The following is a 24,841-nucleotide window of genomic DNA, read 5'->3' on the forward strand; positions in this document are numbered from 1 at the left end:
TGGCTCTGAGACTCATCCTGCTCTAAGGGGATTGGTCCTGAATGAGTCAAGAGCACCATCAGAGTTGAAGAAGATGCTTTCTTTGGATTTGACACATTGACCCTCAGGGCTCTCTGATCCAAGGGCTCCAAAATCGCTGGATGGATCAGGGAAGTAGCGACAACAGAATAGGGTGCAGGTTGAAGCCTCACAGATCCTATAGAAAATGGAGGCAGTAAAACCCCCATCTGGATCTGAGCTCTGAGGAACTTCCTTGTCATCCTATCCACATCTACTTCGGATAGTCTTTGGAAGGACCTGATAGAAGATGAAGGTGAAGGAGGAAGGGGCAGTCTTTTGGGTGTCTCCTGTAAGAATGGGGATCAAAGTCTAGGTGAAACTGTGTCAGGGGAGATGCAGATAGTTTGGTGCTGAGGAAACTTTGACGTTCCAGATGTCAGATCCAAAAAAGTTGTATCCAAATGTTTAGGTAGTTTGGAAGGTGGCTTGAATCCAAGGGCAGGTTTGGGAAAATGGACTGGGAAGCATTTTTTGTGCTTCCTGGGCTCCGTTGTTGATCTGGATTTCTTGGTAGGGGTGTTAGCCCCTGAGAAAGAAACTGAAGAGGAAGGTGCAGAAGCAGTCAGCAAATTCTTTAAAAACTAATTTATTCCAATGGTCACTTATGGTCCTGTCTTTCTCAGATATATGAAGATCCTGTCCTTGCTCTCTCCTTATTTGTAACTGCATCAGTTCCCAAGGGCACCCCCCCCCAATTTAAACAGAATCATTGATTTTGCCCTTGGTCCTGGCTCTGCTGATTAAAGAAAAAACAGTGAATGGTCATGCTATTTATTAACATGGCTTCTCACTTCTGCCCACAATCCAACTGCAGATGTATGCATCATCAAGATACAGTTTTCTCATTCTTGTACAGATTTTCACTCATTGGCTTGCCAGCAAAGCACTTTTTTATTGGAGCAGTACTGTGTTAAGGGGAGGGGGTATGGCTAAGCAAGTTGCCGGTTTGAAGAGTTTCCATTTTGTTTTACAAAATGTGGGATGGGGGTGCCTTTGCCATTACTGATGCTGGTAGGCTGCGACATTTATACTTAAAGTAATCTGGAATGACTTTTCCTCCTTAACACCAATGTTTTGAAAAAGATAATGGTGATCTATGACGATCGTTCTTATCTGTATCTAAAAATAAATTAACTTTGAACTTGAGTTTTTGAATATAGTCAGATAGTGATTTAGAGGCTTTGCAGCTGAACAGACCAGTGGTATGTTAAGCAAACAAATCAATGTCAAATACTGTGTTATAGAGAGAGACAGAGAGTGAAAGATGGAAGGCAAAAGTACAAAGATGTCTGCAACCAACAGCATACATATCCATTCAAGTACTTAAGCATTAGAAGGCTTCACTCTAAATGTAGGAACAGGTATCATGTAATACTGTTTAAAAACAGTAAAACAGATACTGCAGTATTATGGAAACAGACCACTATAAAGTTAACATGGAGCTTTTATCTTTCACCCAAATTTAACAGCAGTCTTTTATCACTGATGCTGCAGTATACATGGGTTAGCTGCCCTTTGCTCTGCTGTATCTGTTCTAATGGAATGCTTTTTTTTCTTTTCAGTGTTATGTTTAGAGTTTAGCATTACATTTTTCAGTAATTTGAGGTTTAGTATTTAGGAGGCTGGTCTGCAAGGTGGTTTGGTTTACACCTTATCTCTGGGAGCAAAGCAAGAAGCAAAGCAGTGTCACATTTCTGAAAATTAAGCGAAAGCAACTTCTAAGCACTGCAGACAAGAATTATAGCTGGTTTCCTAAAGTGAGAAATAGCAGCCTAAAGCAAGTCAAAGGCATTTCTTTGGAAGACTTTTTTCTTGAAATCTTAAAGCTGGTTGCCCTTGAATATCATATAGTTTAACTGACGCATATTGATGACATAAATTGAGCAGTTATTGTATGTTACTTTTTTCTTAATGCACTTTAGAATTATAATTATTTATGCACTCTTCCATGCCCTTTGGAAACACTAAGTGTGAAGAGCCATTCCTGTTTCCTATAAGTTGTTAACATGCTGGTTTTGGTTGTCCAGTGTTTGAATGCCTCAGTCTCTGTATACCTACTGCCAGAGTCTGAGTCCGTTAACCATAGTGCTTACAGGCTAAGTCGATGTGATCACTGCTCTACCCTGATTAAGAAATAATTCAAACAAAAATTAACGAATGTGTAGAAAACTGATCATCTTTTGATGTAGTTCAGTCTGACTGCACTACCTACAGAAAATACATGCTTGTACTTGTCTTTTGCATCTGAACAATGAACAATTATCCAAGATGTAAAAAAATGTAGTTTTGTGAAAGAGTACAAAGCATTAACTAAATGATGAACACTAAACAGTATAACAATGTGAGCACTGTGTGAGACACAACAGTGTGAGCACTTCATCTCTCTGAACACTTGATGGTCATCAGCTCAAAAAATAAGGACAGTTGCAGTCAGTTGTTTCATGAGTAGAAAGTGATGTAGAAATAAAACATTCCTATTCTGCTCCTGTAGAAGCTGACGTGAGTGTGCTACATGATCTGAGCTCTTGTTTGTAATCTGACTGTGACCTCATTAGTTTTGGATCTAGATTTGTCTATAGATTTAAATACATTTCAATATTTCATATTGGCAAATTTTTGCACACGTAGATTCCCAGATAGTTACTGAGGCATACAATGTAGAAGGCCATTGAGAAGTCTAGCTCAGTTTCCCTAGACCAGTCTGTAGAGAGTTTTAAATGTTTTTGCTTAAATGGCTTTGCTCAGTGTTACACATTAGGCAAATGGATACTGAGAGACTCAAACTATAGGAAGCAGCTTGTTAACAGCTCATAACCTTAATTATCTGCAGTAACTGCCTCTCAGACCAGAAACTCAAGAACTGAGGATTTATCTTGGTCCTGTGAAACTGACATTTGACTATTGCACTCTACACTATCATCATCTTCTTTCGGCTGTTTCCATTAGGGGTCGCCACTGCAGATCACCTGTTTCCATTTCACTCTACACTACAAATACAAAAACAACTGCATTGTAAGGAAATGATTGAGGTGGTAAGCTAAGTAAAAACACCGAAACGTAAACGATAAAATCCAAACACAGAACTGTTTTAGTGCTTTCACTCACTTTATTCAAACTGAGCTTCTTCAGAAAAAATACCTCACTCACTACAATCACCTAAATACAATTATGTCACTGAATCACATGGCCCAAAGTTTAAATCAAATTAATGTAATAACTTTCAATACATAATATAAATGAATAAATAAAAACATAAATATGTCTCAATTATATAAATCCATATGTTTTTAAATATGGTTAAATGTATTGTGCATATGTATAACTAACTTTTATAACCAAAAACCATAATAACATAGCCTCATAGGTAACTACTTAAGCCTTGCTAATTGTAAAAAAACATTTACTGTTAATAGTACCATTGAGGCCTGGTTTTTGGTCAGCAATCAAAGATATTTGCTATAAACTTTCAAGACATTCAAGCAAAGTCTTATAGTCACAAGTAAATAAATCAGAATTGACCTTTTCTAACACAAAAAAAGAAAACTTTTTTAAAAAAGGACAAATATAAGAAGCATGAATAGCCAGAGCATTGGTAATGTCCTTCTTTTTTATGGCCAGGCAATGCTCATATATCCTTTTATTATAGGTTCTGATAGTCTTACCAATATAAAAACTATCACAAGTCACACCTAGCACAGTAAACAACATTGTTAGTGTTACATGTGTACCGATCTTTGGCCCAAAAAATCCTACCAATGTGTTTGAATTCAATACAAGAGACATTACTGATAAACCTACACTGTTTGCAGTGTCCACAAAAAAAAACTACCCAAAGTAGTAGATCTTACAATTGGGATTGAACTTTTGTTGTTTTCTAATATGGACTTAATATTAATGTTCTTTTTATAAGTAAAAAATGGTCTATCCCCTAAAACCTTAACAAGTTCTATGTTTCCCATCATAACTATCCAATGATCCAAAATGATGTTTTTGATACTTGACACCTTATTACAAATGGGAATAGGAAAGGAAAAATAAAAATTGTTAGGGTTAATATATGGGCCAGTCAAGGAGGCCTCTCCAGTTCTGTCTTTAATTTTCAGAATTGGACAAGCTGAAGTGTCTCTTAGCTCTAACACTTCTTTGACTATTTTACTAAGCCAACTTAAATCATAACCCCTTTGTACAAAAAAATGTGTAAGTTTTTGTACCTCAACACTAAATACTGCCTGTTCACTAGTCAGCCTAGTAAAGCATATAAACTGACCCTTAACAACCCCACTTTTCATATGACAGGGATGTAAACTTTATTTATGTAAATATTGATTTACAAAAGTAGTCTTCCTAAAAAATTGACTTATAAAACTTTTGGGGGAAACATTAAATGTTAGGTGTACATCCAAAAAATCTATGGAGTCACCAAAACCTCCAACTTTAAATTTCAGGAAGTCAGTAGTTTCATTTAAATGTTCAACAAAGGCTAAAAAAACGAACCCAATCACACTTCCAAAGGAAAATTAAGTCATCGATATAATGCCTGTAGAAAAAAATGTTGTCCAAATAAGGGGGAATATAAAGATGTTGTAATTCCCAGTGGGCCATGATAAGATTGGCAAAGGAGGGAGCTACCCTTGACCCCATTGTAACTCCAGATGTCTGTTGAAAAAAACAATCACCAAATTTAAAGAAACTAACAATTTTTCTTTTTCCTTTCCTATTGTTGGTAACATCAAACAAAAGATGAGACACTGGCAACTACACAGAAATATAACAATGCATTACACTAGATAACTGAATACTACTGACAAAATTACTTGTGAAGTGAGATTCACTCTACAAAATTAGTCAGGTGAAGCATTCACATAAATTCCCAGTAATAAACATTGGCCAATAATTTGCATTCACAAATCAACACAACTCTTGATGAAAAGTGATAGAATGTGGGGAAACTTGGGTAAAAACTAAGCTCCCCATCCACTTACAAAAATATAAAGAACTCAGAAACATTACTAAAAAGCATGTCAACAAAGACAAAAAAGATTTCTATAATATCCTACCCACTTCACAAAGGTCAAATCACAAGAAATTCTGGCACTCAATAAATGAAATGCTACATCCTGGTAACCCCTCATCTCCTAACCCCTGCCCAAAAAACACACCTCTAGAAACAGCTTCTATCTTCAATTCCCACTTTATTGAATCTATTAGTAAGTTGATAAGTTCTGTTCCCTCTAATGCTAGCACTACAAATCCACCTGCCCCCTCTAGACAGAATTCTACTAACAAATTCTTCCATAAACCAATTCCCACCAGCTACATTAAATCTCTGCTTCGCAAACTAAAATCCTGTTCTAGATTTGCCGAGAATATACCTCCCTACTTTCTTCAGATAGCAGCTAACTCTCTAGTCCTCACAGTCTCTATACCGATAAACCACTCTATCTCTGAATCTAACTTTCCCTTTATCTGGAATAAATTCTATACCCTACCCATACACAAAGAAGGTAACTCTACAGAAATCTTCAATTTCAGACCTATTGTCATCCTGTCACCTCTCTCAAAAATACTGGAACAATGTGTGCATAAGAAAGTCATGGAACACTTACTTCAAGAAAACATGCTCACAACACGACTTTCATCCAAAACATAGCACAACTAATGCCCCCCTATCCTTTATCAACACTATATCTCTGCTCAGAGATGATGACAAACTAGTGACATGCTTACTCCTAGATCTCTCTAAAGCATTTAGTACAGTCTCTCACTCCTTTCTTCTGGACAAACTCACTAACCTTAACATCTTCACCTCTACCATTACTTGGTTTTCTAGTTACCTCTCAGATCGACTACAATTGGTAAAATGGCTCTCTGCTCTCTCCCCTCCCTATCAAAACAGGTGTTTGCCAAGGGTCTATTCTTGGTCCACTACTTTTCAACATCTTTACTAATGTACCCTATACCTCCTGTCCTCAGACATCCCTTGTCCAATATGCTGAAGATTCTACGGTCATCACAATTGCAGACTCCCTCTCTGACTTACATTCTATTACTCAGAAATCTTTCAACTCTGTTGAAACCTGGCTCTCTAACAACCAGGTAATTCTGAATCCTAAAAAGACCAAACTTTTACTTTTTCTTTCCAAAAAGCTAAACCACCTCAAATCCACTTTTACTATCCATTCTCTGAATAAAATACCTATCATAGCTGAACCCAACACAAAACTACTAGGCTTCTTGTACAGAAATAGAAAGTTCCCCTCTACCAAAGCTAAAGTCTCCCTCTCTCATGCCTGTCTCCTAACAAGCCTATTGTACAGCTCTCAAATCCTCACTAACCTCAAAACCTCTCTCCTAACTAAGCTTGAAATTACCTATAACAAAGGGGTAAGATCTGCTACAAATCAAAGCTATAGATCTCATCACTGCCTCCCACTCCTTAAAACACTTAAACTGTCTAGAATTCCTCCACCTGTTAATCCTCTCTGTTTCAGCTTATCCACTCTATCTTGTGCCAACCATCTTTCTGTCCCAGCTTGTCCCCTCTAATCTCTCTCTACACTCTTCCTAGGACTCTTTGTAGCTCAGACCAAGACTTACTACAAATCTATAAACCCAAGAGCAAAACTGGTCTAAACTTATACAGCTATTACCCTACCACTTCTTGGAACAAACTCCCATTGGAAATCAGAACACTCAAACAAATCAAACAATTTAAATTGGCTACCAAAGACTACCTAAACATTGCTGATCATGTCACTGTACTCATCCTCCATAACCTGTCTCCCTCTCTTATGTACCCTGCTCTCTGCCCTCATTGGTATTTTTCTGTCATGTGATAGCTCTCCTAGTCATCTTATCTAGGTAACTACCTCTCTTAAAATATTTCTACTTATATACTACCCATCAAATCTTCACCAACTTTAAGTAAACTGTCTGTACTTATTAACTCTGTATACTGTCCTTGTACCTATCTTATAGGACAAATTAAGCTCTGTAAATAATTTTTATGCTTTTACTGTACCAACTTGAAAATGTTAATGTTTGTATACAATATTATTTACACTTACAATTTTACTGTAATAATGTGGAGCTTTTCTCCCTGGCTCTCCATTGTAAAGGGGCTATCAGCTCAGATGGTCAGACCCGGTCAAACAAATGTAAAATAAATAATAAATAATACAATGTCAGCAGAATGCAAGCATGTCTGTGCCACAAACTCCTAATCACTCTGCTCCACAAAACTAAATTTCTGTTATCCCCAAAACAAGCACCAACTGACAGTGACAGCATGTCTGTGTCTGCCATCTTTGTTAAGAAAATCCTGGGGTGTGCAGAAGACGACATTTAGAAGCCCCAAGTACAATGAACCTTTAGTGCTAAACTGATCCCTTCTTGGCAGGACCATTATGGCTGCTAGTAAAATAATTGTTACAGACAGCACTGCAGAAGTTCACCTCATTAAATTGTCTTGAAATATGTACCAGTTCATCACATCATCACTGGAGGAAACAAACAATAACAGTATAACTAGTTTCAAATCATTTCAGAGAAACAGTTACTTAGTTTCTGTCCTTACCTAAATGTTGCTTATGTTAGCATCCCTGGCAATAACAGGACCATTCCACTTTTATCATTGGCTACTTCCCCTGCAAATAAGGGGCCAGCAGTACAGTAGGCACTGTGTGCCTTAAAAAGGATATGTCAGATGTCAACCCTTTGTCTAGTGTTCTGCTGTAACTTTATTCTAGTATTGGTTTGTAAAAAATAGGCATACTTTAGTCTGTGGTCAAATAATCAAGGAACAAACAGCCTCTTCATGTTAGAATTCCAAGCTGTCTTTCATGTGGAATTCCACAGAATGTGCTGTTATGTTTTCAAAGTGATATTTCCTTTACGTTTCAGTACAGGCACCTTCTATGACAAAGAGGACTTGCCTTCTTTACTTTAAACAGAATATAAGGGGCACCACAACTCACAAAAATACCTATGCTCATGTCTGCAGAAGTAGGAGAAGTGGTAAATGTACTCCTTTCCCCCAACTAAGGCCCAAATAAAAGAGCTGCATTAACAAACTGAAATTCTGACCCTTAGTAAACAAAGGACTGACAAAGGCAAATCCTGATTTGTCTTAATTAGTAATTACTGTGATGACTATTAAAATACTAACAACACATGCTAATGCTTAATATTAACACAAAGGTCCAAAATTATGAATTTAATTGATTATTTTTAAATGAAAGTGATTTTTGTTGTAATTAATTGCAAGTGATAAAATTATAGTAGCTATTTTTTCTAATCTCTTCTTCGCTGACATAATTGTAGGAAGTGTACTGCTCAGGCCTATGAAGTAACAGCTGGAGTTTGGGGCAGAAGACAAATAGTCATCAGATATAAATTTCAAAGCATCATAACTGCTACTGTCATTAGTTATTTTTTATTGCTAGTACAGAGGTGAGATGTTAATATTTTCTTGTTGACAAAGGAAAGCAGAAATATGAGGTTCTAAAACATAAGGGTTTTCAGCTATGTTATCAGTAATAATCCACCTTAATGTCAGATATTTCTGTGTTTTAGAAACCATTCCATAGCAGAAAACCAATAAAAGTAATCATGTGACCAGCAACCTGCGTTTGAAAGTGGGATCAGGAAGCCACTGGGAGCACTCATGGCAACTTTCTTTTCCCAGGGGTTGGTGGGATTGACACTATTGTACTGTTGGTGGATACATAACAGACCAGATGTGCTTTCTGTACCCATGGAATATTTGGGTACATCAGGAAGGGTATGGAGTAGCACAGTGACATGTACATCTCCCTGCCCTTGCACCAATGAAGATGTACATTGGGAGAATCAGAGGAAAAGCTGGATACAGTATGTTCCATTACTCCTCTGATATGCTCAGCACTAACAGATGGAGGGCTGAAAGCAATTTGAACTGGAAGAGCCAAATTTTGGCCTGGAGACAGATCTGGATAAACTCAGATGAAATGGAGGAAGTATGGGGGTAACTTCAATGGAGGAGAGATGAGAGGCCTAGAAAGACCATAAAATTATGCATGAATATCAGTGTAACATGCAACTCAATAAAATAATTTAAAATGTGATTTTTATTCTGCTTGATGCTTTTATCACTTTTACTTTCATGCTGGGGAAGAGCAGGACTGCAATGACACTGTGATTTGGACAGCAGTATATATGGATGGGAGGAGAGCAAGATGGTGATAGGGCATGACATACTGAGGGGGGGGGGTAGCATCCTGGGAACTTTGAGTACAAATATGACAATCCTGTCTCCACCCTGCATCAGATCCACACACTGCTCCTGGGGTGAGTCTGAAGAAGGTCCCTGAAGATCAGCATTATACCCTGAAGAACAAACACAAATACATTTCCAGTTCTTCTACCCGTTTACATTGCATAACAATGCTTTCCAAAGGCACTTTATCAGTCAACCTACCTAATTTCAAGAACATCAGTTCTACTTTTTGGTTTGCACTAACAATGCAGACAAATCAGTTAGGAATAAGAGGAACTGCATTTTGTGTCCTCTTCTTCCTAGGTGAAGTACATGATGATTCTCATGAATACCAAAAAATATATATATGCATAAGGGTAAAGTGAGCAGTACAGGTAAAAACATATAATAAAAATACTTGTGCCAGCATAAAATCTGTTTTCAGGCAGACAGTGGGGTTATATATGGAGTAGAGTATAGAATTCCGGAAACCACAGTTTGCTGTGGATGCTGTAAAAAGAGTGTGCAGAAAACAGGAAAATGGCAACAACAATGACACAGTGTCACAGTAAACTTCTTAGGAAATGGAATACAACAATGACACAATGTCAGCAGTAAACATCCTAGGAAATGGAATACAACAACGACACAGTGTCAGCATTAAACTTCTTAGGAAATGGAACACAACAACGATACAGTGTCAGCAGTAAACGTCTTAGGAAATGGAATAAAAATTTGACACAGTGAAAGCAATAAACATCTTAGGAAATGGAATACAACAATGACACAGTGTCAGCAGTAAACTTCTTAGGAAATGAAATGCAACAATGACACAGTGTCAGCAGTAAACGTCTTAGGAAATGGAATAAAAATTTGACACCGTGAAAGCAATAAACATCTTAGGAAATGGAATACAACAATGACACAGTGTCAGCAGTAAACTTCTTAGGAAATGAAATACAACAACGACACAGTGTCAGCAGTAAACATCTTAGGAAATGGAATGCAACAACGACACAGTGTCAGCAGTAAACGTCTTAGGAAATGGAATACAACAACAACACAGTGTCAGCAGTAAACATCTTAGGAAATGGAATACAACAGTGACACAGTGTCAGCAGTAAATGTCTTAGGAAATGGAATACAACAACGACACAGTGTCAGCAGTTAATGTCTTAGGAAATGGAATACAATGACGACACAGTGTCAGCAGTAAACATCTTAGGAAATGGAATACAACAACGACACAGTGTCAGCATTAAACTTCTTAGGAAATGGAATAGAACAACAATACAGTGTCAGCAGTAAACGTCTTAGGAAATGGAATACAACAATGACACAGTGAAAGCAGTAAACATCTTAGGAAATGGAATACAACAATGACACAGTGTCAGCAGTAAACTTCTTAGGAAATGGAATACAACAACGACACAGTGTCAGCAGTAAATGTCTTAGGAAATGGAATACAACAATGACACAGTGTCAGCAGTAAACGTCTTAGGAAATGGAATACAACAATAACACAGTGTCAGAAGAAAACGTCTTAGGAAATGGAATACAACAACGACACAGTGACAGCAGTAAACATCTTAGGAAATGGAAAACAACAACGACACAATGTCAGCAGTAAACATCTTAAGAAATGGAATACAACAATGACACAGTGTGAGCAGTAAACTTCTTAAGAGATGGAATACAACAATGACACAGTGTCAGCAGTAAACATCTTAGGAAATGGAATACAACAGCGACACAGTGTCAGCCGTAAATGTCTTAGGAAATGGAATACAACAATGACACAGTGATGGCAGTAAACGTGTTAGGAAATGGAATACAACAATGACACAGTGTCAGCAGTAAATGTCTTAGGAAATGAAATACAACAATGACACAGTGTCAGCAGTAAACTTCTTAGGAAATGGAATACAACAATGACACAGTGTCAGCAGTAAAAGTCTTAGGAAATGGAATACAACAATGACACAGTGTCAGCAGTAAACTTCTTAGGAAATGGAATACAACAACGACACAGTGTCAGCAGTAAACTTCTTAGGAAATGGAATACAACAATGACACAGTGTCAGCAGTAAATGTCTTAGGAAATGGAATACAACAACGACACAGTGTCAGCAGTAAACATCTTAGGAAATGGAATACAACAATGACACAGTGTCAGCAGTAAACGTCTTAGGAAATGGAATACAATGACAACACAGTGTCAGCAGTAAATGTCTTAGGAAATGGAATACAACAATGATACAGTCTCAGCAGTAAACATCTTAGGAAATGGAATACAACAATGACACAGTGTCAGCAGTAAACGTTTTAGGAAATGGAATACAATAACAACACAGTGTCAGCAGCAAACGTCTTGGGAAATGGAATACAACAATGATACAGTGAAAGCAGTAAACATCTTAGGAAATGGAATACAACAACGACACAGTGTCAGCAGTAAACAATTTATAAAATGGAATACAACAATGACACAGTGAAAGTAGTAAATGCCTTAGAAATGGAATACAACAATGACACAGTGAAAGCAGTAAACATCTTAGGAAATGGAATACAACAATGACACAGTGTCAGCAGTAAACTTCTTAGGAAATGGAATACAACAACGACTCAGTGTCAGCAGTAAACGTCTTAGGAAATGGAATACAACAATGACACAGTGAAAGCAGTAAATGTCTTAGGAAATGGAATACAACAATGACACAGTGTCAGCAGTAAACGTCTTAGGAAATGGAATACAACAACGACACAGTGTCAGCAGTAAACATCTTGGGAAATGGAATACCGCAATGACACAGTGAAAGCAGTAAACATATTAGGAAATGGAATACAACAACGACACAGTGTCAGCAGTAAATGATTTATAAAATGGAATACAACAATGACACAGTGAAAGCAGTAAATGCCTTAGGAAATGGAATACAACAATGACACAGTGAAAGCAGTAAATGCCTTAGGAAATGGAATACAACAATGACACAGTGTCAGCAGTAAATGTCCTAGGAAATGGAATACAACAACGACACAGTGAAAGCAGTAAACATCTTAGGAAATGGAATACAACGACACAGTGTCAGCAGTAAACTTCTTAGGAAATGGAATACAACAACGACACAGTGTCAGCAGTAAATGTCTTAGGAAATGGAATACAACAATGACACAGTGTCAGCAGTAAACGTCTTAGGAAATGGAATACAACAATGACACAGTGTCAGCAGTAAACTTCTTAGGAAATGGAATACAACAACGACACAGTGTCAGCAGTAAACATCTTAGGAAATGGAATACAACAACGACACAGTGTCAGCAGTAAACATCTTAGGAAATGGAATACAACAATGACACAGTGTCAGCAGTAAACGTCTTAGGAAATGGAATACAACAATGACACAGTGTCAGCAGTAAATGTCTTAGGAAATGGAATACAACAACGACACAGTGTCAGCAGTAAACTTCTTAGGAAATGGAATACAACAATGGCACAGTGTCAGCAGTAAATGTCTTAGGAAATGGAATACAACAATGACACAGTGAAAGCAGTAAATGTCTTAGGAAACGTAATACAATGATGACACAGTGTCAGCAGTAAACATCTTAGGAAATGGAATACAACAAGGACACAGTATCAGCAGTAAACTTCTTAGGAAATGGAATACCACAACGACACAGTGTCAGCAGTAAACGTCTTAGGAAATGGAATACAACAACGACACAGTGTCAGCAGTATATGTCTTAGGAAATGGAATAGAAAAATGACACAGTGTCAGCAGTAAAAGTCTTAGGAAATGGACTGCAACAATGACACAGTGTCAGTAGTAAAAGTCTTTGGAAATGGAATACAACAATGACACAGTGTCACTAGTAAACATCTTAGGAAATGGAATATAACAATGACACATTATCAGCAGTAAAAGTCTTAGGAAATTGAATACAACAACGACACAGTGTCAGCAGTAAACTTCTTAGGAAATGGAATACAACAATGATACAGTGTCACTAGTAAACATCTTAAGAAATGGAATACAACAACGACACAGTATCAGCAGTAAACATCTCAGGACATGGAATACAACAACGACACAGTGCCAGCAGTAAATGTCTTAAGAAATGGAATACAACAATGACACAGTGTCAGCAGTAAACTTCTTAGGAAATGGAATACAACAACGGCACAATGTCAGCAGTAAATGCCTTAGGAAATGGAATTCAACAATGACACAGTGAAAACAGTAGACGTCTTAGGAAATGGAATACAACAACGACACAGTGTTAGCAGTAAACATCTTAGGAAATGGAATAGAACAATGACACAGTGTCAGCAGTAAATGTCTTAGGAAATGGAATACAACAATGACAGTGAAAGCAGTAAATGTGTTAGGAAATGGAATACAACAATGACACAGTGCCAGCAGTAAACGTCTTAGGAAATAGAATACAACAACGACACAATGTCAGCAGTAAACATCTTTGGAAATGGAATACAACAATGACACAGTGTCAGCAGTAATCGTCTTAGGAAATGGAATAAAACAATGACACAGTGTCAGCAGTAAACGTCTTAGGAAATGGAATACAACAACGAGACAGTGTCAGCAGTAAACATCTTAGGAAATGGAATACAAAAATGACACAGTGTCGGCAGTAAATGTCTTAGGAAATGGAATACAACAGCGACACAGTTTTAGCAGTAAAAGTCTTAGGAAATGGAATACAACAATGACACAGTGTCAGCAGTAAAAGTCTTAGGAAATAAAATACAACAATGACACAGTGTCAGTAGTAAATGTCTTAGGAAATGGAATACAGCAACGACAGTGTCAGCAGTAAACATCTTAGGAAATGGAATACAACAACGACACAGTCTCAGCAGTAAACGTCTTACGAAATGGAATACAACAACGATACAGTGTCAGCAGTAAACATCTTAGGAAATGGAATACAACAATGATACAGTGAAAGCAGTAAATGTCTTAGGAAATGGAATACAATGACGACACAGTGTCAGCAGTAAACGTCTTAGGAAATGGAATACAACAACGACACAGTGTCAGCAGTAAATGTCTTAGGAAATGGAATACAACAATGATACAGTGAAAGCAGTAAATGTCTTAGGAAATGGAATACAATGACGACACAATGTCAGCAGTAAACATCTTAGGAAATGGAATGCAACAACGGCACATTGAAAGTAGTAAACGTATTAGGAAATGGAATACAACAATGACACAGTGTCAGCAGTAAAATTCTTAGGAAATGGAATCTAAAGTAGCTCAAAATGAAAACTGAGAAAAAAGATTAGAACTTTGAAATATGATTGAGACATTTAAGTATATGGGAATAAAGTCTTGGAAGTCTAGCAAGAACAGGGCTTCAGAACTGAAAGAAGGGGACATAGCTCATCATAGCATAAGCAAGTGTTTTCACACAGAGAGCTCCGCATGCATCCTACAGTCTTCTTGAACATGATACTGATGTGAAAAACAGTAGTGCAAATGTGCAATTCAAGGAAGTGTAGGGCAGACTTAGATGAACTCTTGTGGGATATCAGTTAACAAGGAATTATTTACTGGTTACTGTGATAAAAAGAGATAAGTTTAAGACTGAGTAGTTACACTTTGTAGGTTTCTGCAGTGAACCATGGCTCTAGCTGACTCACCTTGCTGAAATGACATCTCGACCCCATGTATAAAAAATGGAAAAAGGGTTTGTGGATGGATGGATGGATGGATTATTTGCTGTTTGGAGGGTTTTTATTTGCCTTTTATGCGGCTATCTCTGAGGGAAAACTGCATATTTCTTAATTATTTAAATACTTGTTAAAACAAACAGCATGAGTTTGCGTCTTTAGATGCAACATATTTCAATACCAGCTGAGCTCATATTTTGTCAAAAAATGCTCAACTATCTAATTTTAGTTTCTTAAGTGACAGACAGCAAAGCTTATAGTTTGTGAGGGTTGTGTGGTAAGCTCATTGCTAAACCTTCTAAGTCCATCCTGCACAAAAATGTGAGAACTGGAATTCCTGAAAGCCAGAATCGCTGCAAGCAGACAGCTTCATTCTATCAAGAGACATGTCAGTATCTGGCTGGCAAGAAATAATTATGTAGTTTCACTGAAACTAGGCCACTGAGCTACTTTTGTAGAAGGAATCAATAATTCAGTTAATCAGACATCGGTCAGACATTTAATCCACCCATCCATCCCTTCTCAGGGTGTCTGTTGCCATTTTGTACAAAGTGAAGCTGCAAGGCCAAAGAAGAGAAACAGATGAGCAAATGACTTTAGATTCTACACCATCGTATGGGATGGGGATAACACGCTGTATGACTTACCTGAATACAAGAGCTCCATCCTGTAGACCAAGAGAAATGAAGTCATTGTTAGGCCTCATGGGGCTGCTTCCTCGCCACAGCAAGAGCCCATCCTTAGATGTGCTTTTGAATCTCAGGAACACATTAGTGCGGGGTCCTGTGACTCTAGAATTACAAGCAGAAATAATACAGGAAGGCTAGACCTACATAATAATCTGTACACCATGCACATCATTGTAGCAATCAGTTACAACTTTCAGTGATGCTCAAGAAACAGAACAAGGCTCACAGAAAAGAAAAAACAAACCTTCCTCAGCATTACAATGCTATTAAGTAGCTTGTATAGACAACTGCCTTGATTATTCTTAAATATTACTCAAGACTAAACTTAACAGGTTATTCACTTTGGGTAATGTTACTGATTCCAGCTCTCCATATAAGATATTAGTGTTTTGGGTATGCAGTGCTAAGAATGCACTTTCAGATAGCTGAACCCCAGAGACAGCTGAACTCCAACACACACAATTTCATACAGTACAGTTTTTATCTTAAAAGGAAGCTTACCCTTATTACTATAAAATGGCACTATAGTTTTTATACTCATACTGGATCAAGTGGGTAATACATTAATAATGAATTTGCAAGACATTCCCAACAACAGTGTGAGCTACACACATGCATACCCAAACACTACTCTCAAGCCTCAAATAATGCCGAAACTTCATTTGCAGAATAAATACCGTATCTTAATATGTGAGGTGTGACATCATGGAAAGTTTAACACTGGAGACTGGCCTGCAGTTTAGAAGTTAAAGTAACTTGCTGTGGATGAGCCGTCCACATCTAGCAGTTATGGACCTATTTCATGTAATCCCCTTTTGCAGATTTAATAGATACCATGAGGTACCCCTACAAGAAGGCTAAACTTGTGCCTATTAAGCCTTAGTAAATGGCTACGCACAAATTTCAAGACTGAAGTGTTTTATAGTTATTCGTTCATTGTTTGTCACCTGGACACATGGACTGGTAGAAGACCCTTTATAGCCACTTCATAGCCATTTGGCAGAGGCTGTGACTATTACAGACATCAAACTGTTAGCCAGAGATGGATTTAAATTTACAAAAGTAATGTGCACAGGCAATAACTACAAAAGAGAAAATATGCTTAATACCAAAATTTAAAGTTTTAACAGCAAATTCAGATATCTTTCCATAGATAGTATTCAAAAAGGAAGATGGTAAATGAATGTAAGTAGTGTTTTACCTCTTTAGTATTTCTGGATTATCATGAATCAGATAGCTGCGTCCAATGAATTGTGGAATTTCAATAGCTTCAGTAACGGCTGAAACGGAAAAAAAGTTAACCAATGTCAGGCTGCAGTTGGTTGTATAACCACAAGGTGGCAGGCATCACAAAGGAAGCAGATCATTAGGATATATATTTTTTTTTTTATAAAGTTCACAAACTGTTGGGTCGAATACATACACATCTCTATTTCAATCTAGCATCATGAAGCAAACTCTTACAATAAATAAAATTGGATCTTTGTATAAACCTCATACATATGTTCTAGCAGTCAATTAATAATGTAAAGTTGTAGATTACAAGAATAAACTGAAAATTAGGACCAAAATCATAAACATCAGAGTTCTGGCAGTACTTACTGTTCAGGCAGTAATTCCCACATTCTGAAGAACAAGGCAGCATGAAGTAAAATAAAACATATCAAAACAATTTTCCTTCATGAGTTTATCCATTTAAGAAGTTACTAAATGCCTTTCTTATCAACAAATACATCTGCTTAGTTCACAGAGAAAAGGGATGGTTGCAAGGGGGCATGTAAAGAAAGACATTAGTCCAGTACTGAAAAAAGTGTCAAAAGTGATTCGTTATCCTTAATGAGAAAAACAAAACAGCAAAATTAAATGGAATATAACTTACGGTTCTGAATAAATTTAAAGAGATAAAAACTTGCATTAACAGTTCATTTAACAAAATGCTGAGAACATGGAGACTGAATGTAGGCAAATCTGCAGAATATAAAAATGTATTTAAGTCTGAATTAGTAATGGTAGGCCTTGTAGTTCGATCCTGCTGGGAAAATGAAAGTAGTCTTTGCTGACATTTAATGCTTTGGGGTATCTTGAATTCTAGTTTATAGGAAATGACAGCAACGTTATAGAAGGAAGGCCTTTTGATACAAATCTGGCATTAATTAAACTGTACAACATAGTCTGAAGAGAACAAAACAGTGATCATAGTTTTATAGCATTCAGTATGAATTTTTACACATTTATAAAACAGATATGATAAAACTGGATAGTTTGCGAATGGGCCCAGGGTTTGTTAACTGTGTGCATAAGCTGACTACTTGGCATGAAATCAGTCATTTCAAAAACAGACAAACTTCAGAACTAGCATAAAAAATAATGGCTTCTGTATTGTGTGGTTACAGCATCATAAGTGACAGTGTTCAGTACAGACTATGCTAACAATAAGTTGTCCCTCTAACTCCAGACGTTACTGGAATAGAATGGTACTACAGACATTTTCATGCGATTTGTTAATGTCAAGTAGGGCTCTGGAAGTCAGCCCCCAACACCCAACCCAGCAGCTAAACACTACTGCACTTTTGCAAAAGCAAAGTGTGACTGTTAAATACAATAGTGCAGGTCGAAATAATTACATACAAAATTTAGATCCTTAGACTCCCGAATTCCACATTCAAAGACAGCGAACTTTCCAAGGAATGTGGCAACTGAATTTTTTCTACAGCATCAGAAATGTAGGGGCTGCAACTCCTATTGACAGAATTAGTTTCTAGAACAAGCAGTCTTTAAAAATCTATGTTTTACAGAGAAGCATGCAATGCAAACTAGGGTGCGAAAGTGACAGAGCAAAACAATATTCTGAATTTGGTTTCATGACAGCTTACCAAATGTCAACAGATTATATTAAGGTCTTATAAAGGTCTTCCTTTTTAGAACTCAAGCGACTTCTATTATTGAACCCAAAAAAAAAAATGTTATTTTTAATTCTCATTCATTATTGTTCATTGCTCTCTCTCAAATTTTTGCTCTTTGTATTTTTTTTCTTAGCTTATATTTACTAAAGGACTCTGCATAATTTGACCTCACCCTTATGTAAAAAAATGCACCATTACTCACTTTAATATTTCTTTATACTGTATTTCTTTGTTTGTTTTGTTATTGTTTCTGCTTGGAGCTTTTCTCCCCGGGCCTCTACTGAAAATGGACATGTATCCAGTTAGACTAGCCTGGTCAACAAATGTAAAATAAAAATAAATAAATAAAATAAATATTAACGGATCAGAAAATAATTTAGTTAATGTGAGCAAAAGAAATGTATGAAATGGTTTTACTAGTGTGAAAATGTATAAAGATGAAAAGATGAAACTGTTACAAAATGTTTAGCTTACATTTTTTCTATACTTTTACTGTGGAATACAGATACTCATAATTTGTTTTACTAGATGTAAAGTCAAGGCAACCATTAAAGAGCCTGTCCCAAATTTCCAGTTTCTCCAAAGCTCTGTCTGGTTAAGTGACTTACTCAAGATCATATAGCAAGGAAATGGAATCAAACTCTGCACCACAGAAAATACCTTGTTAAAAGCTCAAATCCTTAATCCTTTGCACCAACTACCTTTCAGTGGAGCAATGCAAGCTTTACAACATAGCTATTCAGCTTTCAGGCTAACATTAGCCCTTTGCAAGGAGGACGGTCTAATGACTATGTCCATAAAAGCTATGTTGATGCAGTAAAATTATCTGTGTGTTCCTGTGCTTTCTGACAAATGAACATCATGTCATATCTCCTTGTTTTTTCCGTACTTTCCAGGAACAGATACTGGATACAGGTAGGACAGCAGTTTGTTCACACATTGATGTTATGTACATGACAGTAAAACATTTAAACGTTTGTACATTAGTCAGATAGCATTAATGGTAGACATGTAGAAGAGTTGTCTCACCAGCAATCATATTCCATACTGTGAACATTATATTGCCAAAAAGAAGGATGCGGCACAAAATGAAGTTAATGACATAAACAGGTAAACAGAAAATAATACAAGTGTGGCAGTCAGGCAAAGAAATACAGGAACCACCAACAATGGATAGGGCACATTATAAATGTCACTATAAAAGCAGTTAGCAAGTGACTTATCAGTTTTAATACTCATTAATAAATATACAACCATAAACAAAGAATAGCTTACTAACTGGTAACTAGTGGGCTATTATCACTTTGGGCAATAGACTGAAAGTGACTTGTATGGCAACAAGGAAAACAACAATATACATATATATATATATATATATATATATATATATATACACACACACACACACACACACACACACACACACACACACACACACACAAACACACACACACGAGCAATGGCACAAAACATGACTTTCTCTGATTGTGAATAATAGAGTAAGTACCCCTTTATAAATGATTTTGGAATACGATAACTATCACTTTGTCATCATGCACGGAGTACACCTGAACAACATATCAGTAAAATATGTAGCAGCAATGCAGGAAAAATATTTTCCATGCAGATTTAGAACGTGTCAACTGATAATGAGATTTTTGTTTGTTTTTTGCAGAACATCAAGCGTATAATTTTGCAACTGTTTCCTACAGTAAAACAGAGAAAAAAAAGTATGGGCAAGCGAATGCACATGTAGGAAGAAGAATAAATAACTGAAATTTGGGATCTCTGTCACAGCTCTCACTCTCAGCAAAGAGCAATGTCCCAAATGTCCCTTTTACCCCTGGACAAATTGTTTCTGTGCTTCCTCATAAAAAAAAAAAAAAAAAAAAAAAAAAGAAACAAGTCCAGAAAGCAGCCTATGGGCAGTGATTCATTAGAGTTAAAATGCTCTAATCTAGGAGGTGCATTGAGGAGGAATTCCAGACACAAGTAATCCACCCTAAAACCACAATTGGTATCGATAAACTCATTACCCAGCACACTCTTTAATAGAGTGGAACTAGAATCACTCCTTGTAATATCTTTGCTGTGAAAGTGAAACTGCAAGATAGTGGGAAGAAAATGTATTTCATTTTACAGGGGACACAAGTCTGCTGTGAGACAATCTGGGGGTGGGGTCAGGGAGAAGGAAAATATTAGCTGATATATAGTGAAACAAGCTAAGTATCTGACTGTAATATAGGAATAATGGTGTCCGACTGTAGTATAGGAATAATGGTGTCTGACTGTAGTATAGGAATAATCATGTCTGACTGTAGTATGGGAATAATGGTGTCTGACTGTGGTACAGGAATAATGGTGTCTGACTGTAGTATGGGCATAATGGTATTTGACTGTAGTATGGAGATAATGGTGTCTGGCTGTAGTATGTGAATAATGGTGTCTGGCTGTATTATAGGAATAATCCTGTCTGACTGTAGTATAGGAATAATCATGTCTGACTGTAGTATAGGAATAATGGTGTCTGTCTGTAGTATAGGAATAATGGTGTCTGACTGTAGTATAGGAATAATCATGTCTGACTGTAGTATGGGAAAATGGTGTCTTTGCAAAGAGCAATGTCCCAAATGTCCCTTTTACCCCTGGACAAATTGTTTCTGTGCTTCCTCATAAACAAAAAAAAAAAGAAACAAGTCCAGAAAGCAGCCTACGGGCAGTGATTCATTACAGTTAAAATGCTCTAATCTAGGAGGTGCATTAAGGAGGAATTCCAGACACAGGTAATCCACCCTAAAACCACAATTGGTATCAATAAACTCATTACCCAGCACACTCTTTAATAGAGTGGAACTAGAATCACTCCTTGTAATATCTTTGCTGTGAAAGTGAAACTGCAAGATAGTGGGAAGAAAATGTATTTCATTTTACAGGGGACACAAGTCTGCTGTGAGACAATCTGGGGGTGGGGTCAGGGAGAAGGAAAATATTAGCTGATATATAGTGAAACAAGCTAAGTATCTGACTGTAATATAGGAATAATGGTGTCCGACTGTAGTATAGGAATAATGGTGTCTGACTGTAGTATAGGAATAATCATGTCTGACTGTAGTATGGGAATAATGGTGTCTGACTGTGGTACAGGAATAATGGTGTCTGACTGTAGTATGGGCATAATGGTATTTGACTGTAGTATGGAGATAATGGTGTCTGGCTGTAGTATGTGAATAATGGTGTCTGGCTGTATTATAGGAATAATCATGTCTGGCTGTAGTATAGGAATAATCATGTCTGACTGTAGTATAGGAATAATGGTGTCTGTCTGTAGTATAGGAATAATGGTGTCTGACTGTAGTATAGGAATAATCATGTCTGACTGTAGTATAGGAATAATCATGTCTGACTGTAGTATGGGAATAATGGTGTCTGACTGTGGTACAGGAATAATGGTGTCTGACTGTAGTATGGGCATAATGGTATTTGACTGTAGTATGGAGATAATGGTGTCTGGCTGTAGTATGTGAATAATGGTGTCTGACTGTAGTATAGGAATAATCATGTCTGACTGTAGTATGGGAATAATGGTGTCTGACTGTGGTACAGGAATAATGGTGTCTGACTGTAGTATGGGCATAATGGTATTTGACTGTAGTATGGAGATAATGGTGTCTGGCTGTAGTATGTGAATAATGGTGTCTGACTGTAGTATAGGGATAATCATGTCTGACTGTAGTATGGGAATAATGGTGTCTGACTGTGGTACAGGAATAATGGTGTCTGACTGTAGTATGGGCATAATGGTATTTGACTGTAGTATGGAGATAATGGTGTCTGGCTGTAGTATGTGAATAATGGTGTCTGGCTGTAGTATAGGAATAATGGTGTCTGTCTGTAGTATGGGAATAATGGTGTCTTTAGGCATAATCATATCTGAATGTAATATTGGAATAATTGTGTCTGACTGTAGTATAGGTATAATGGTGTCTCACTGTAGTATGGAAATAATTGTGTCTGGCTGTGGTACAGGAATAATGGTGTCTGACTGTAGTATAGGAATAATAGTGTCTGACTGTAGTATGGGAATAATTGTGTCTGAGTTTAGTACAAGAATAATGGTGTCTGGCTGTAATATGGGAATACTAGTGTCTAACTGTAGTATAGGAATGATGGTGTTCTGAATAGCTTAATAAATACATTAACCAATTTTCAGTGGTATGCTCTTCATTGCAGAGCTTGCATTAATAAGGAGAGAGTCACTTGCTAGGAGGCAGATAGTGTAATACCCTAGCCGTGGTTTCCAAAGTGATTGCTCCAAGATGATAATTAATGATGTCAGGAAATTAATAACTGCATACTGCTGGTGCACATTTAATCAGATTCAGAGGTAACATTTTGGATGTTTTTAGTACTGTGACACAAACTTTCAGCATCCACTTCATGCCTATATGCAGAGAAAGAAATAATGTAAAAATTCAGTTTTGATTTTGAAAGTGATTTTACACAAAAAATGCAAAGTTTTATTTGTGAATGTATAAGAAATAAAATGCATTCATCTGGATCACAAAAGTAACAGATGTTCCTTTCATGTTGTGCAGTGAAAACATGGATATGCTTTAAGTTTGCAGTCAGAAGACTGAAAACTTATAATATTATGCAGTGTCATTGTAAATGTGGATTGCAGAACAGTATTTTTTTATTCATTCTTTTTCAGTGCGCACTTACCTTCCTCAAGGTCAGTGGAAATGGTGGCCTATTGCAGGAAGCAATGGCTGTAAGGAAATTGTTCAGGATCTAGATTTAAACCACACACACACGCACGCACGCACACACACACGCACACACACACACACACACACACACACACACACACACACACACACACACACACACACACACACACACACACACACACACACACACACACACACACACGCACACACCGTCACACTTATGTGCAAGCAATAACAGACATGGATATGCGCACACACACACACACACACACACACACACACACACACACACACACACACACACACACACACACACAATCACATACACACCATCACACTTACATGCAAACATTAACAGACATGGAAACACATACATGCACGTGTGCATACACCATCACACCTACATGCAAGCATTAACAGAGATGAGCACACATGCATGCAAGAGTGCACACACACATCAAGGGGTAATTTGATCATTGCAGAATAACCTACCTGCATGTTGCATGTCTTTGGAATGCCCAGGTAAAAACCCATACAGATATAAATATGACATGCAGGCTTCATACAGAAAATACCAGATTCAAGAACCAACCCAGATAATCAAGTACCTTAAGACAGCAGTGCTAATCAATGTACCACAGTGCAACCATTCAGGATTATATTTATATTACAAACAAGTATAATTGGGTGTGTTGCTTTAGGTTAAAGAGAGAAATAAAATCTTACTTTGGGTACCTAAAAGCACACTGGTGCTTGCACTTAGGTTAGATAAAAAGAAAGCTATCAAATTTAAGAGATAATCAAAAGAAATTGCACTACTCTAAGTTCTATATAAAAGTACTGATCCTTGTAAAAAGCATTATCCTATATTTCTCAAATCATTCACTGGATTCATAACTTTGGTGGTTTGCAATATCTTTGAGCAAAGTGGAAAATGTTCTGTTTATGAAATTACCTAAATAAAAAAGTTCTCTCTCTCTCTCTCTCTCTCTCTCTCTCTCACTATATATATATATGTTCATTCATTATGGGGAAGAAAAAAGCAATCTTGCAAATCAGTGCAGAATTCTGTTTTGTAAAACAAAATAATTTTGGCTTAAATCTGGGAAAAAAAATGACAATTGTCATATTTGTGATGTACTTTAGTGTCCAGAAGCATAAACTGCTAAAGTTGTGAGGAAGCATAGGCTCAATTAAATGGTAGTTTACAATTTTGATTTGCCCTGTGTTTTGATGAAAAAACTGAAATACTATGTTCGTTTGACCTGATGTGATTTGTTAAAGAAGGTACAGCATTTTTTGGGTGGGGTTTAAGAAAACGTCTTAGTTTAAGTCTGTGAATGGGAGCTTCTCCATCATTCTGTAGAAGTGGCTGCTTACAGTTTTGAGGTAAAATACAGAAAAGTGACAGTTATAAAATGAAATCACTAGAGCATGTACAGGTTCATAACTTCAGTGAGTTCCAATATCTTGTTTCCAGTGTACCACTGACATGAATCTACCCACTCAATGGCAGTGCTAAG

General features: G+C 37.0%; 1 protein-coding gene across 1 annotated transcript in view; it reads right to left on the bottom strand.

Moving 5' to 3' along the window:
* The window catches only part of EGFLAM (EGF like, fibronectin type III and laminin G domains), a 1,039,379-nt gene that overhangs the window by 203,225 nt on the left and 811,313 nt on the right, over positions 1-24,841 (bottom strand). Inside the window, exons 10-11 of the mRNA XM_044069897.1 lie at positions 16,887-16,965; positions 15,644-15,787 (exon numbers count right to left, since the gene is read on the bottom strand). Of these exons, the coding sequence (XP_043925832.1) occupies positions 15,644-15,787; positions 16,887-16,965 (223 nt within the window). The remainder of the gene's footprint in view (positions 1-15,643; positions 15,788-16,886; positions 16,966-24,841) is intronic.

Source organism: Protopterus annectens, chromosome 1.part0, assembly GCF_019279795.1.
Source record: "Protopterus annectens isolate FY-2018-M chromosome 1.part0, PAN1.0, whole genome shotgun sequence".
Lineage (NCBI taxonomy): Eukaryota > Metazoa > Chordata > Ceratodontiformes > Protopteridae > Protopterus > Protopterus annectens.